The sequence below is a fragment of the Muntiacus reevesi genome, chromosome 1 (genome assembly GCF_963930625.1).
Source record: "Muntiacus reevesi chromosome 1, mMunRee1.1, whole genome shotgun sequence".
Lineage (NCBI taxonomy): Eukaryota > Metazoa > Chordata > Mammalia > Artiodactyla > Cervidae > Muntiacus > Muntiacus reevesi.
The window spans coordinates 159458531-159475206 of NC_089249.1; the positions used below are offsets into that span (position 1 = coordinate 159458531).

At 38.4% G+C, this 16676-nt stretch overlaps 1 protein-coding gene across 2 annotated transcripts in view; it reads left to right on the plus strand.

Moving 5' to 3' along the window:
* The window catches only part of TESK2 (testis associated actin remodelling kinase 2), a 135941-nt gene that overhangs the window by 91525 nt on the left and 27740 nt on the right, over nt 1-16676 (plus strand). For both annotated transcript variants that reach the window (XM_065914119.1, XM_065914122.1), the window contains exon 4: nt 4942-4990. In XM_065914119.1, coding sequence (XP_065770191.1) covers nt 4942-4990 — 49 coding nt within the window. The remainder of the gene's footprint in view (nt 1-4941; nt 4991-16676) is intronic.

Sequence of the window (16676 nt, forward strand, 5' to 3'; positions counted from 1 at the left end):
AGAAGGAAATGACATAGTTCAGGTTTTGAAAAGGTAACTCTGATAGTCATATAAGAGATGGTATAATTTAAAATCATTAGTAATAATAAAATAAAAACCAATTAACCTTTATTTGATCATAGGCTAGATATTGTACCTGAAATATCCCATTTTATCCTCCTAACAGTCTTTTAAGGTAGTATTAGCAAACTCTTTTGGTAAAGGACGAGATAGTAAATGTTTCAGTCTTTGCAAGCCATACAGTCTCTGTCACAACTATTTAAGTCTGCTGTTGTAGCACAAAAGCAGCCCCAGAAAATACCATGGTTATATTCCAATAAAATTTTATAAAAACAAGTAGTAGGTCTTATTTATTAACCCCTGCTAGTGCCCTTTATGAGAAGGCAATGGCACCCCACTCCAGTACTCTTGCCTGGAAAATCCCATTAACAGAGGTTAAAAAACCATTAACATGGTGGGCTGCAGTCCATGCGGTCACTAAGAGTCGGACACGACTGAACGACTTCACTTTCACTTTTCACTTTCATGCATTGGAGAAGGACATGGCAACCCACTCCAGTATTCTTGCCTGGAGAATCCCAGGGACGAGGGAACCTGGTGGGCTGCCGTCTATGGGGTCACACGGTGTCGGACACGACTGAAGCGACTTAGCAGCAGCAGTGCCCTTTATAGTTTAGAAAGCTGTAGTGAAGCTTTTGTATATTACTTATTGTAATATTATAGTAAAATTTTTGTAATAAAAGCTTATTGTATATGGTAATAAAAGCTTATTGTATATTATTTACCTCTTTTTGCTATGGTGGGATAATAAGAATAGAATCATCCTTAGGCAGAAATACCATGTAATCTCAGGGCAGCATCCTTCCTGTAAGAGGTTCACTAGATACAGCTATTTATGCACAACAATTTAACTGCATTCTGCAAAACATCCATTTAACTTTTTATTACAATTACTTTCCAGTAGAATGACCCCTGGAATGAAACTGCTTTGAGAGCAGGGACTTTGTTTTATTCACTGTTCTGTCCCTAATGTCTTGCACTTAGTGACCACTCAACAAATAGTTGTTAAATGAATAGAATACTGACTCATAATTCTGGTGACTGAGGAACTGTACAAACACTTAAAGAACACTGACGTTTTTTAAAGATACCTCTATAGTAAAGAAGATGTGGTATATACACACAATGGAATATTACTCAGCCATAAAAAGAATGAAATAATGCCACTTTCAGTAACATGGATGGACTTGGATGTTATCATACTAAGTGAAGGTAAGTCAGACAAAGGCAAATAACCACATGATATCACTTATATGTGGACTCTTAAAAAGTACAAAGTAAAATTATCTATAAAATAGAAATGGACTCACAGACATAGAAAACCAACTTATGGTTACCAAAAGGTAAAGAGGGAAATAAATTAGGAGTTTGGAATTAACAGATACACTACTATACACAAAATAGGTAATCACCAAGGAGCCACTGTATAGTACTGAGAACTATGTTCAGTATCTTGTAATAACCTATAATGGAAGAGAATCTGAAAAAGGATATATATATATACACACATACATATATATGTATACATATATGACATTGAATAGAAATAGACCCTCAGACATAGAAAACAGTCTTAACGTTACCAAAAGAGAAAGGTGGGAGGGGGATAAATTAGGAGTTTGGGTTTAACATATACATGCTACTATATGTAAAATAGATAGCCAAGAAGGACCTACTATATAGCCATGGAACTATACTCAATATATTGTAATAACCTATAAGGGAAAATAATCTGAAAAAGAATATATATATAACTGAATCACTTTGCTGTACACCTGAGGTGAATATAATAGTGTAAATCAACTGTCCTTCAATGAAAACATTATTACAAAAAAAAAAATAAAACGTCTTTAATAAGTAAAAAAAAAAAGATACTTGTAAAACTTCAGCTCCCCCAGATTGATTGTTTTCTCATTTATCTTGCCCGGATTTCCTTTGTTCTGGTACAGCTTCCTCTCTTTTACCCAGCTGGTTTCTGATGTTAAACTGAAGCTGTCAGGTGCTGTATCTGCAAAGACCCTATGCCATGCCACCCAGAAACATTCAGCATTCCAGATTCAGTCTTCCAGCACTCTGTGTTACTTATGTTAATTATTCTTTAGACTTTTACCTGTCCTACATTGCTTATCTCATTCTCTTCCATATTAGGTAGTGAGTTTCACAGTAAAGAAACTGACCGATGAATGAAGTTGTTTCATTTAGTCTTTCCAACAACCTTACTTTGTGGACACTGTTATCCTATGAAAGTGAAAGTGAAGTTGCTCAGTCGTGTCCGACTCTTTGCGACCCCATGGACAGTAGCCTGCAGCAGGCTCTCCGTCCATGGCATTTTCTAGGCAAGAGTACTGGAGTGGGTTGCCATTTCCTTCTCTAGGGATTCTTCCCTGCCCAGGGATCAAACCCAGGTCTCCCACATTGTAGACAGATGCTTTTAGGGAAACTAATGCTTGCCTAGTAACAAGTGGAGATGGGATTTGAACCTACACCCTCTACCTTCAGAGCTTTTTTTAAAATCGATATCTAGATTGTCAGTTATCTTCTTTCTGTACTTTTAATTTTTTTAATTAATTATTTTTGGCTGTGCTGGGGCTTCATTGCTGTGTGTGGACTTTCTCTAGTTGCAGCAGACAGGGGCTACTCTTGGTTGTGGTGTGCAAGGGTCTCGTGGTGGTGGCTTCTCTTGCTGCAGAGCACGAGTTCTAGGTGTGCTGGGCTTCAGTAGTTGCAGCATGTGGGCTCAGTAGTTGGGGCTCGTGGCATGTGGCATCTTCCTGGATCAGGGATCCAGCTCATGTCCCCAGGATTGGCAGGTGGATTCTTATCCACTGTACCACCAGGGAAGTCCCAGACCTCTTTTATTTTTTCTTCCCAGACCTCTTTTAACTACTCTCTTATTTCACTTCCTTTTTATTCCTAAGCCTGTTTATTCCCAAGAGGTAAGTTTTAGCCTGTCGTTGAAACCTGCAGCTCATTTTCAGTGCTACCTAGATATTTCCTTGGGTTTTTTTCCTTTCTCAAGTCCCCACCATGTCTCCGGATGCCCTTAGGGAAAATCAGTGGTCTAAATAAAACCTCTTGGAGAAACTGTGAAATTTTCACACTAGAAATTTTGGTTAGAGCAGCAGGTCTTAACCGCTGTGTTGTTACAGCTGACCAGGCTTTCTCCCTCACTCACTTCCTTTCCACTCAGTAGTTGTTCGCTGAGTAAGCAAACCACTTGCTGGGCGCTGTTAGGTGCTATGACTTGGACTCTGCCTTCATAGAACCTTAGGGTCCTTTCGAGCAGTCACTGCTGTGCCTTCACTATCACTTTAGTCAATCTCTTCCCTTTTCTTTTCTCTTCTAAACTAGAGCTTACTTGGGCCTTGTGGGTATTTTCTTGACAACCTAAGCCCTGAGTGTCATTGGCTTTATGTCATTTATCTTCTGTCACTTAATGATTATCATCAGTCATCATAATTGATTTGTGATTTTTGTTTAAAAATTATTTTTACCTAAAAATGTAAGCTGATGGTTGAAGAAACTTCAAATATAACTTAAGTATATGCACTAAAAAATAAAAATCACCCTTTATCTCCTCAGTATGATCTATTATTAATGCTTCTAGATACTTTCTATTAATACATAAATTTTTTTTACACAAATGGCATTTTAAAGCTTGACATTTTCATTTAGCAGTATATTTTGTGTATATTGTCATGTCAGGCGTAAGGATTACTTCCTTCTTTTTTAATGCCTGTATAGTATTCTAATCTATGAATTATAATGTAAATATTTAACAAGTCTTTTATTTGATGGGTATTTAGATTCACATACACATAAAAGTAGATGTCCTTTTATGTGAATTTTTGCTCAACCAAATTGAGTATACTTGTAAGATAAGTTTCTAGAAGTGGATAATTGGAGTAATGAAAATTTTTACTAGATATGATCAATTAATTACCCTTTGAAAAAGTTGTACTGAGAACTGAGCCGTATTTCCTATTCTTGTTTCCTTCCATTCTGGACAACACTGAGCATTATCATTCTTTTCTGGGGGTTGGGGGGTGCTGTCCTGTTGGGCTTGCATTCCTAAGCAGTATCCTAGTTCCCTAACCAAGGATTGAACCTGCACCCTCTGCAGTGAGAGCAGAGTCCTAACCACTGGATCCATCTCGAGGAATACTCCCAATCATTATCATTCTTAATCTTCATTCACTGATAGATTTAAAAAGTAATAGCTCCTTGTGTTAGTATACATTTCTCTAATTATGAGGGAGAGCACATTTTTATATGATTAACCCTTTATTCTTATTTCTCTGTGGATTTTTACTTTTTTTTTATGTACATGCTTTTTGCTTATTTTTCTATTGGGTTCTTTTTAAAATTACATATTTAGAAGAGTTTTTTTTATGTTAAGCAAGTTAGCTCTCTGTCCTCTAATAAATGTGGGTATTCCCAACCCCAGTTCATTGATTGGAAATTACAGACCTTCATATTGGGTAGTTCAGCCTACTTACTTTCTAGATGAGGAAACTGAGGAAACCATAGGGTTTGTGACCTTTTTGTGTGTGTGAGCATGTAGACAGATAATGGCCAAGCTAAACCAGTATCAAGTTTCCTTGGTTCCAGCTTGGTGCTTGTTCCATTATACCATGCTGTTTTTAAAGGCTTGCTCCCTTCCCTCTTCCACCAATGCTTTTTACTACCGGATCTTGCCACAGCCAGATATTTCATGATAAACTTAGAATTTAGAAGAGTGGTATTAAAGTTTGAGAAACTACAGTGTTATTCAGGACAGTAGACTTTACAGGTATTGGACTGTCTCTAATGCATGCACAACTACACTAGTTATGTTCATGTCCTTTTCATTTGTTAAAAAAAATCTGTTTTGTTTTGTAGGTTCATGGGTGTGTGTGTACATCAAGGACAGTTGCATGCACTCACAGAGGTAAGACTTCAATAAGCATGTTGAAGTGACTTCTTTGCTTTAGTTTCAGCATTTATGGTTCCACTCTAATTGTTACTCACATATGTATGCAAAATATGTATTCATTTATGTTTATGCAAAAGGGCATTGTTAACAAAGCTTTCTTCTGTAGCCTTGGGACAATTTGCCATATCTCTTAATACTCTTGGATTCCCTGATAACACTTGGTGAGAACTCTGGGACAGAGTCAGGGATGCCTGGCGTGCTGCAGTTCATGGAATTGCAAAGAGTCGGACATGACTGAGTGACTGAACTGAACTGGGAGTGAGTGCTCAAATATTATATTGGTTGTTGCTGGCAGGATGACCCCTCCTAAACCAAGGGATGATGTCACTTGGCTACATGCTGTATCATGGCAACAAATTCCCAGACTATTAAGAAATGTGTGGGGTCCTGATCTAAAATTCCACTGTCGCTGCTCTAGTGTCCTGATTGGAGGAAAGTACTCCTTGTAGAGTTTACATCTCTAATCTCATTTCATTTTCAGTCTCTTCTAGGTAGGTAAATATGTAGTGGTCACTACTTAGGGCCTCTGAGGACCAGAGAATCTCCTGTCAAACAAATGCTTCCCAAATTCAGGTACTAGGTTACCAGCTTCATAATTTGCTTGGGTCGCTTCTTAAAAATTTGTATTCCTAGAATACTCTAGGTTTAGTAGGTCTTCATAAGGCTCCTAGGTATTCTTGAAAACTCTTCAGATTCTATGTTCTAGAATGATTTCACATTTCTCCTTGAGAAGCACCAGAATACAAAGTGAAGAATTTAAGAAGGAAAATTGTTCAACAGAATTTGCAATAGCATTGGTTTTGTACTGGCTTCGTACCTGGTATTAATCCTTAATATATTATCAAGGAGGGTCCCATGTGCCTCACTCAATGTCTTTTTTCTCAATTACTGAGAACACCAGAATGTGGAATGTGTATAGCTATGTCCTGCCTCTTATATGGAAGGCCAAAGAAAGTGGGTTAGTGAGGTAGTGAAGAGCATGGGCTCTGTAGTGTTGATTGCGATATCTCTTAATATTCTTGGATTCCATAATAACTAATTGAATCTAATAATTGAATCTCCCTGTGCTGCAATGTTTTCATTTGTAAGACAGGAATAATAATAGTAGTACCTATCCCAAGGAGTCTAGATAGAGAAGAGGACTATAGCTGAGTGTTAAAGTATTTGAATTTTTAAAGTCTGGTGGGAAAGGCAGATTAAGGAGTAGCTAGGGAAATAGGAAGAATACCAGGAGTGTGTTGGCCTGGAATGGAAAGGAAGGGGTTTCAAGGAGAAAGAAGTAATTATGTAGTTGTGGCAAATGCTGTTGGTTAAGATTATGACCACAGTGATACTGTGAGGATGTAAAATGCTTTTTTAACACAGTAACTGGCATACAGTAATTGCTTAATACATTTTAACTATTATAGCATTAACAGTGACCAGTCCCTCCTGAACTCCTCGAATTGTCAGTAGTTTTCCTTTAGTACTTAATTCTGTACTGCTGTTTATGTCATTAAAATTTTAAAACCTTTTACAAAGTATAAAGAAAAGCACACATATGGAAAATGTGTATCTCACTAGGTTTTCACAAATGAACACACCCATAACCAGCATCCTGGATCAAGAAATATTTTCTGTGCATTTCTTTTCTCAGAAGTGAGTATGTATATATTCCTCAAAGATAAAACTCTCTCCTCTCAAGCCCTCTATCCACCAGAGCTCTGACACCAATCATAAACTCTTGTGAAACTATTTGTTTCACCCCCTGTTTATATCATTGTTTTCTGAAATGTGAGTTCATTGAAAGGGCTTGTGTATTAGTTTTACTGACAAATAAGAATATGCTTTAAAACCTGTGATCATGCCTCAAATTTGAAAGTGGATGTAGCCAAAAGGGCAGAAATGGATGATTTACGTAGTACAACATTCTTCTGACCATGTTGCACTTAAATAATATTTTCTGTTGCTTAGTAGCTTACTTATAGTCATATGCAAGATACAGTAAGTGTTTTGTGAGTGTTTCTGTATAATTAATGAGATATTGATACAACTTATCATTAATAATCTTTATTATTATATTAATAGGCCAAAGGTCATGAAGCCCAAATATCCAAATATTCTTGCTTGTTTTTCATAAGGAGATCAATAAAGGCCATCATGGCATAGATTTCTGGAAACTCCTAGGTTTAATGGTCTGATAATTTGACTTGACAGTACAACTGTTGGTTTCACCAAGGATCGTAAAGATAAATTACTAATAACATCAAGCAAACTTAGAACTTGGGGTTGGTGGAATGCCTGTCCTCCACAGTAATGTGAGCACCATTCCTTATTTCTCTCAAAATAGTTTGTCAGTAATTACAGTAGAGAAGCATAGCTCTTAGTGATGCCTATAAAGTATTGATATTATTAAGAAGAATGTTTCTCACATACAGTGGTGATACAGACTTTTCTGGACCTCAGCCATTTCTACAAGTGTTCATTGTAATTGTAGACATTAATTGAACTTGGAACAGACATTTACGAGTGTTTTTTTGAACCACTTATAGTAAGCATAGACTTCTAAGTTTTTAAGCAAATTAGTATTTGTTAAAGAGAAAGCAGTTTGATGAAAGATCAGGTACTTTCGAGTTTAATGAGTTGAATTAAGAATCTGAAAGTATGTCTTTGCCTCAGAAGACCTAACCTTGTCTTTCATTTAGTCACGAGTATCAAGGAAGTGGAAATCTTTGGTTTTTAAAGACAGAAATATAACCCTATGGTCAGTTAGCTATTGCTGTGTAATATTCAACCACAAAACCATGCAACAATAAACACTTCTTTCTCATACCTTTGGAGGTTCTGCTAAGCTGAACTGGGCCCAGTGGCCCAGTGGGCAGTTTTGCTGCTCTCTCTCTTGCTCAGTCACCTATCCGCAGGTCTGCTGGTGGTCTGCTCTAGGGTGAGCTTTGTGTGGGCACTTTGCTTCAGCTGTTTCCCATTGTCTTCTGGGACTGGTGGGCTAACTTGGGCTCCTCCTTCTTAAGATGATACCAGAATAGCAAGAGTGTGCCAGCACATTTATACAAGTGCTTTTCACGACTCTGCTTATGTTCCAGTTTGGTTGGCTAATATCTGATTGGACAAAGCAAGTCACATGCCTGAATCCACACTGGGAGCACACTGCAAAGTTCTTTGTGTCAAAGAACATTGTTTCAGTAAGGGGTGAAGAATTGGAACCTTTTGCAGCCTTGTTGCAATATCTCATACCCTATAAACATCTCAGCACATTATAATTATTTGTCTTTTCTACCCTACTTGAGGGTAAAGACTCGCTCTCATTTTAAAAATCGTAGCTACTAGTTATTAAGCACCCACTGAATGCTAAGTGGACTGAGTGCTATGCTTGGTGCTGTATATATTAGCTATAGTTCTCACAATTCTGTAGTTCTGTTTCTTCTATTTTATAGATGAGACACCTAAGGCTTAGAGAAATTAAGTGACTTCCTCAAAGTAGGATTTGGATTTAGGTTAATCTGACCTCAAAGTCTATACTCTTTCTATTGCAACATACTGTCCTTAATTCACTTATGTATTCCCCATAGTCCTGAACACAGGTTCTTGTATGTGTAACACATGTTGTATCTGTAGAATTCATTTCTGACTAACTTTGTATATTTTGTGTTATTTGGGAAAGCTGTTTTCTGGTTATTGGATATATTAGAATGTATTTGGGTGCAAGTAACAGAAAATAGTTAAATGACCTTAAACAACAAAAGGACTCATATAAACTGAAATTCCAGCTTATTAGTTAGAGCTTGGTTTAATTCAGCAGCTAAATAGATGTTATCCAGAGACCCCCCCATCTCTCCCCATTTCTTTGTTCTATGCTTACATTGTCAGCTTCGTCCTAAGGTTAGCTCTTACTCATAATCAAAAAGTAGCTGCCACCAACTTACATGCTGTTTTCTATTCCATATTCAGGTAGGGGGAATGTCAAAGAAAGAGAGGAGAGAGATGCTTACAGACAGATTACATGTTATCTCATAATGGTTTTTATGGTTTGGTTTTGGGATATTTTTTGTTTTTTACTTTGTTAAGAAAGGTACAAGGAGGGAAATATCCTCATATCAAACAGTTTGGGGAACTCCTTTTTTGGGGGAGGAACCTCTTTGTACAGAACCTTTTAGTGCCTAGAAGATTGGGAATTTGGTGGATGAGCTGAGCTGTAGGGTAGGGGCCTCAGGTGACAATACTCTGGTCAAGGGAGTCAGCAAAAGAATTGGTAGGATGTTTTGGAGTCTTTCTTGCCATTTCTTCATGAAAAAACTATTCTTTTTTCCACTGTGGCAATAAGAGCCACTTAGCTATAAAAGGGAGGCTTCCCTGGTGGCTCAGTGATAAAGAATCTGCCTGCAATGCAGGAGATGTAGATTGAATTCCTGGGTTGGGAAGATCCTCTGGAATGGCAACCCATTTCAGTATTCTTGCCTGGAGAGTCCCCTGGACAGAGGAGCCTGGCAGGCTACAGTCTATGGTGTCGCAGAGTCGACACGACTGAAGCGACTGAACATGGCATGGCAGCTACAAACAGAGCAATTGCTTGGCCTCTTTACAGCAAAGTCACCTCAGCCAGTTAGATACTTGGTACTGAAAGAAATGCTCTTCACTCATGAGGGAATGTTCAGCCCTGCAAGTGGCTGAAGAGAATTTTTAATTCACAAAGCCCTCATCCTCTTCTCACTCACCATTTCTACCTCCTTCCCCACCTTCTTTATTAAAGAAGAATTACTTTGGAAATTCCTTGTTTATATGGGTTGATACGTGTTGTTTCTGAGTCAGTTTCTGTCAGATCTCTAAGAAGTCTTGTATAATCAGAGAGCTTACAATGAAAGGAAACTCTGTGGGTTCAGTAACCAAACTCATGCATTATTTATAAAAATGAGCAGCCAGACCCCGATTCCAGTTTCTTGGTGTGCTATGATATTGCCATTGGTTTTGCCTACTGCTTTTCTTATTTTTGTGTGACCCAGTATTCTCCTGGTCTAACTTACCTTGCTGCTGCTGCTGCTAAGTTGCTTCAGTTGTGTCTGACTCTGTGCGACCCCATAGACGGTAGCCCACCTGGCTACCCCATCCAAGGGACTCTCCAGACAAGAGAACTTACCTTGAGTCAAATGCAAAGTTGTTTGGTGCCTGCCTTGAGTTAACTTTGGCAGCATAGCCATGCCCTCTACCTTTCAAGCATGTGGCTGCTTTTCTTGTCCCTGGTCTGCCTTTGTTTCAGTTTGATATGTTACTACATAAGTAATCTTCATTAAGCATACTTTGATAAAGTGATGCTTCTGTTTAAAAACTTCTGTTTAGTATTCTAGACTTTCTCTAATCGGATTTCAGAATTCAAATTGCTCCCTTTAGTTAGGTGGGTCTTTTTGCTATCTTCTACATGTGCTGGCCTTAGATATGCCTTCCAGGACCTGGGATGCCCTTGTCTCTCTTCTCGCTTCCACTTTCCAAGTTATGTCAAATTCCAAGTTCTCTAGTGAAGGTCAGTCTCTTAAATAGGGTCTGTATAATGATACCCTGTGTGGCTGGGTCCATAGTACATGTAGAAGCTGCATTAACTCCAGTGGAAAGAGCCAGCAGTCAAAAATAGTGTGAAATGTTACATCTCAAGTCCTTTCACAATTAGAAGTTTATTCCATTTATACTTGTAAAAATAGCTAAAGCATTCCTATGAATACATGTTGGCATCTTCTTTACTTCTGAAAAAAATGCAGCTTTTATTAACTTTTTGGTTTGGTCATTTAGTAATTTTAAAAATCTCTAAATAAATTGTGGTACATGTTTTCAGCCCTTATTTTTAGTAACTCCTTAAGACATTTGAGAAATAAGAATTTGAGGTTGGCAGCCTAACCTACAAATAATAGAAGAGTTCATTTAATTTACTTTTTTCTTAAAGAAGTTTCCCTCTGACTTGCTAGCATGCCTCTAGCTCATTTAGTTATTAAAGAAAAAAATTTACTGGCTCCCACTATGTGTCTTGCACTATTCCAGGTACTGGGAATATAGTGTAGTGTTAGTTGCCCAACTCTTTGAGACCCCATGAACTATAGCCTGCCAGGCTCCTCTGTGCATGGGATTTCCAAGGCAAGAATACTGGAGTGGGTTGCCAGTTCCTTCTCCAGGAGATCTTTCCAACCTAGGGATCGAACCCAGGTCTCCTGCATTGCAGGCAGATTCTTTACCATTTAAGCTACAGGGAAGACTCTAGAATATAATAATGAACAAATGATGATCTCTGCCCTCATGGAAATTACATTGTAATCATCAAGGGTGGGAGAGGAGTTAGACTAAACAAGAAAACAAATTGTATATATGATGCTATGTGCTCTAGGGTTTGCAATTTTGAGTGTGTGGATAGAGAAGATATCACAGAAGAGATAAAAATTAAGGAGATAATGGAACTAGTTATGTGAATATCTGGGGAAAAAGTGTTCTAGGCAGCGGAAATAGCAAGTGTGAAGATATGGAGGGAGAAATGCCTGGTGCTGGGTGTGGTCAAAGAACTCTGAAGATGTGGCTGCAGCAGAAGGAAAAAAAGAATAGTAGTAGATGGAAGTCAGAGAAGAAACATGGGCCAGAGCCTGCAAAGTGCTTTATAGACCATTGTAAGAGTTTCCTCTTTTACTCAGGATGAATTGAGAAGTCTTTGGAGGTTTTTGAGTAGAATTACGACATGATGTGACTTACCTTTTAACAGGATCACCCTGGCAACTGTGTGGTAAATAGACTGAAAAGGAGGCAAAGGTGAAAGCAGAAAGACTAGTTAAGAGAGACTATTGCATCAGAGTCCATGCAATAAATAGAGACTATGCAAAAAAGGTGAGAGGTAATGGTGACTTACTTGGATCAGAGTGGTAGCAGTGAGACTTGTGATTTTAGATCTATTTTGAAAGTAGAGAAAACAAACTTTTCTGATGCACTGGGTGAGGGGTGTGAGAAGATGAAATAATTCAAGGATAACTGAAGTTTTTGGCCTGAACATCTGAAAGGTAGAGTTTCTGTTAATGGAGATGGGAAAACTTCAGGAGGTACAAGATGGAAGAGAATCAAGAGGCCAGTTTTGAACAGATTGAGTTTGAGATATTTACTGAACATCTAAGTGGAGATAACTTCATAAAGCATCTGGATTTCAAGGAGTGCTCTGAATGATACCTTCCTTGTGCAGATACTGTTTATCAGCTTTTTCACTAGAAAACATTTTATTGATTTAGAAGGAGGCGTTTTTCAACTGCTTGTATTACTTTCTGCGTAATAATAATGAAAATCATTAAGCTGTTTTTCTTATTTCAGTGGGCCAGGTCCTACTAAGCCTCTCCTTTGGGGTGGGGAGGATACATTAGCATACAATCCCACCGAATATGTGGTATTTTCCCATTTTACAGGTGAGAAATCTGAGGCTGAAAAAGAAGTTAATTTACCTGAGGTCTCTTAGTTAAGTAGTGAAACTGGGATTGACTCAAGTTCTACCTGACTATAATCCCATTTACTCAACTTTAAGCTCCTTGATCCTGACTATTTTGTTCAGTGTTGAATCACGTAACTGGCATGCAATAAATATTTGTTAGGTGAATGGATAAATAGGTGAATGAGTGGACACTGCTTCCCAACACTTGAACTTCCAGCCATTAAGCTGTTAGCCACAGACATCTGCCTCTTTCAGGGTGGTTTTGGGCAACTGACAAATCTTTTCAGTGATTGATAGTGATAGGACAGAGGATATACAAAATGCTTCAGGAGACTTCTAGCTAATCTTTCTTTCAATCCTCTCCATGACTGTGAAACTAGTATGGCATTTGAATTCATAGAACCCCTTGTGAGTTTAGGCTAAACCTGTTTCTAACAGAAATTTTGACAAATATGTTTTTCTTAATTTGACAGGTGGTATCATCCATCAGAGTTGGATCTGTGTTGACTCAAGAGCTTCTCCTACTTTGGATTCTGTAGCAAATAGGACAATGGTGGGAGGATGGACCTCTCACACATTCTTACTACTTTAGGGCATTTCAGCATTCCTATACTTGATACCTAATCACTGGCTCTACTCTGTGTTTCCTTGCTGTTTATGTTGCTCTTCTCTTGTTATCACAGTTGCCATTGCTTGCTTACATGGTAGGTTCTTAGATCAATGATTTCCAAAATGAATCATAAACTTTTATTTCCTCAACGTGCTCATTTTAGTACACTTCGACTTCTCATAGTAATTGCTCGTGTCTATATCCTATTCAACAAATAATTATTAAGGAGACACTTTGTGTCAAGGGCTAGTTTAGATGAACTTCCAAAAGGAGAAACTGCTCTGTGAAGGTGGCAGAACAATTGTCTAAAGCCTTCTGTAGTGCTTGGCACAAGTAACTCCTTAATAAATGTTTATTAAATTAATTAATAACTTGTAAAAGTATTAGTATAGTGCTTTGCTTTTCTAAAACTAGAGTTCTCTTTCCCTTCTTCCTTGATCTCTCCCCTTTTTTACATCTTATCAATCATCATGCCCTGACCATTTTGCCTCCTTTCTATTTTGAATCCATTCACCTCAGGCGAGTTCCTTCTGCTATCATCATCTTTTGCCACAACCCTCTAAACTAGTCTCCCTATCAGTCTTGTTCCTTGCCTTGCATCCATATTGTCCGTATTGCCAGCCAGAGTTCCTGTTAAAATACAAATCTATTTTTTAACCATCTGAGCAATTTTTAAGTGTACAATTCAATAGTTAGTATTAAATATGTTTATATTGTTGTGCAACCGGTTTTTGGATCTTTTTCATCTTGCAAAATTGAAATTCTGTACTATTAAACAACTCCCTATTTCCCTCTTCCTCCAGTCCCTGGTAACCACTATTCTATTTTCTGTTTCTATGATTTTGATTACTTAGGTACCTCAAAAAAGTGGAATTTCTCAGTAGTTGTCTTTCTGTGACTGGCTCATTTTCTTAGCTTAATGTCCTAAAGTTTCACCCATGTTGTAACATGTGACAGGATTTCCGTCCTTTTTAAATCTGAGTAATATTCCATCACAAGTATACACATACTATATTTTACTTACCTATTCATCCCTCTGTGGAAATTTGGGTTGCTTCCACCTGTTGGCTATTGTGAACAATACTGCTTTGAATAAGGGTGTGCATGTGTCTCTTAGAGACCCCGTTTTCAATTTCTTTGGATATATACCAAGAAGCAAAATTGCTAAATGATATAGTTCTATTTTTAACTTTTTTAAGAACCACCATATTGTTTTATATAGTTATTGTACCATTTTACAATCATACCAATAATGCACAAGGGTTCTAATTTCTCTACATCCTTGTCAATGCTTACTGTTTTCTTTCTTTCTTGTTTTGAATAGTTGCATTCTAATGGGTGTGAGGTGATAACTCACTGTGGTTTTGACTTGCATTTCTCCATTTCTCATTTGTTGCAGAGACCGTCCTTTTCCCTTTGATATACATGACGGTTTATTTCTGGGCTTTCTATTCTATTCCATTAGTCTATATGTCTGTCTTTATGCCAATACCACAATGTTTAATGCAAAGCTAATTTTGTTTTTCCTTTCATAAACCATTTTATGGATCCTCATTGCCCTCAGAGTAAAGTCAGAATGTCTAATCCTGGTCCTCATCATCTCTCTGTCCTCACTACTTGTTCTTTCTGATGTGTTGGTTCTTGTCTCAGTTGTATACTGCATCTGTACTCAACCTCTTTCTCCTTCAGTTCCACAAATGAGATGTGACCTTTTTCACCTTTGGGTCTCTGCCCCAGCTCTCCCTCGGCCTAGAACACAATCTTTCTGTCTCCCATTGGCCTGGTCAAATCCTATTTAACCTTCAGGACTCAGCTTAGATATAACTTTCTCTGGGAAGTCTTTCTAATCTCCCAAGATTAGTTAGACATCCCTCCTATATGCTTCCATAATACCATAGTATTTATGATTGACTTTAATTTACTTTTTGCTGTGTATGCAGCAAAGTAATCTTACATGCTAGCAAAGTAATGCTCAAAATTCTTCAAGCTAGGCTTCAGTAGTATGTGAACCAAGAACTTCCAGATGTTCAAGCTGTATTTAGAAAAAGCAGAGGAACCAGAGATCAAATTGCCAACATCCGTTGGATCATAGAAAAAGCAAGAGAATTCCAGAAAAGCATCTACTTCTTCTTCATTGACTATGCCACAGCCTTTGACTGTGTGGGTTAATCTTTAGCAAACTGTGGAAAATTCTTAAAGAATAGAAATACCAGACCACCTTCCCTGCCTCCTGAGAAATCTGTTTGCAGGTCAAGAAGCAGCAGTTAGAACTGGACGTGGAACAACAGACTGGTTCCAAATTGGGAAAGGAGTAGGTCAAGGCTGTATATTGTCACCCTGCTTGTTTAACTTCTATGCAGAGTATATCATGTGAAATGCTTGGCTGGAGGAAGCACAAGCTGGAATCAAGATTGCCAGGAGAAATATCTATAACCTCAGATACACAGATGACACCACCTTTATGGAGAAAGCAAAGAGGAAGTAAAGAGCCTCTTGATGAAAGTGAAAGAGGAGAGTGAAAAAGCTGATTTAAAATTTAACATTCAAAAAACGAAGATCATGGCATCAGGTCTCATCTGCTGCTGCTACTGCTAAGTCACTTCAATCGTGTCTGACTCTGTGCAACCCCATCCCTGGGATTCTCCAAGCAAGAAAACTGGAGTGGTGCCATTGCCTTCTCCGCAGGTCTCCACATTGCCACTTCATAGCAAATAGATGGGGAAACAATGGAAACAGTGACAGACTTTATTTTTTTAGGCTCCAAAATCACTGCAAATGGTGACTGCAGCCGTGAAATTAAAAGATGCTTGCTCCTTGAAAGAAAAGCTATAACCAACCTAGACAGCATTTTAAAAAGCAGAGATATCATTACTTTGCCAACAAAAGTCCATCTAGTCAAAGCTATGGTTTTTCCAGTAGTCATGTATGGATGTGAGAGTTGGACCATAAAGAAAGCTGTGAGTGAAAGTTGCTCAGTCTTGTTCGACTCTTTGCGACCCCATGGACTATACATACAGTCCATGGGATTCTCCAGGCTAGAATACTGGAATGGGTAGCCTTTCCCTTCTCCAGGGGATCTTCCCAACCCAGGGGTTGAGCCCAGGTCTCCCACATAGCAGGCAGATTCTTTACCAACTGAGCTATCAGGGAAGCCCAAAGGAAGCTGGGCACTGAAGAACTGATGCTTCTGAACTGTGGTGTTGGAGAAGACTCTTACGAGTCCCTTGGACTGCAAGATCAAACTGGTCAATCCTAGAGGAAATAAGTCCTGAATAGTCATTGGAAGGACAATGCTGAAGTTGGAGCTCCAATACTTTGGCCACCAAATGTGAAGAACTGAAAAGAACTTAGAAAAGACTCTGATGCTGGGAAAGATTGAAGGCAGGAGAAGAAGGGGCGACAGAAGATGAGATGGTTGGTTGGCATCACTGACTGGATGGACATGAGTTTGAGCAAGCTCCAGGAGTTGATGATGCACAGGGAAGTCTGGCATGCTGCAGTCATGGGGTTGCAAAGAGTCAGACATGACTGTGTGACTGAACTGAACTGACTTTGTATGTAGATTATATAAATTCCTTGAGGTCAGGGTCTGTTTTGTT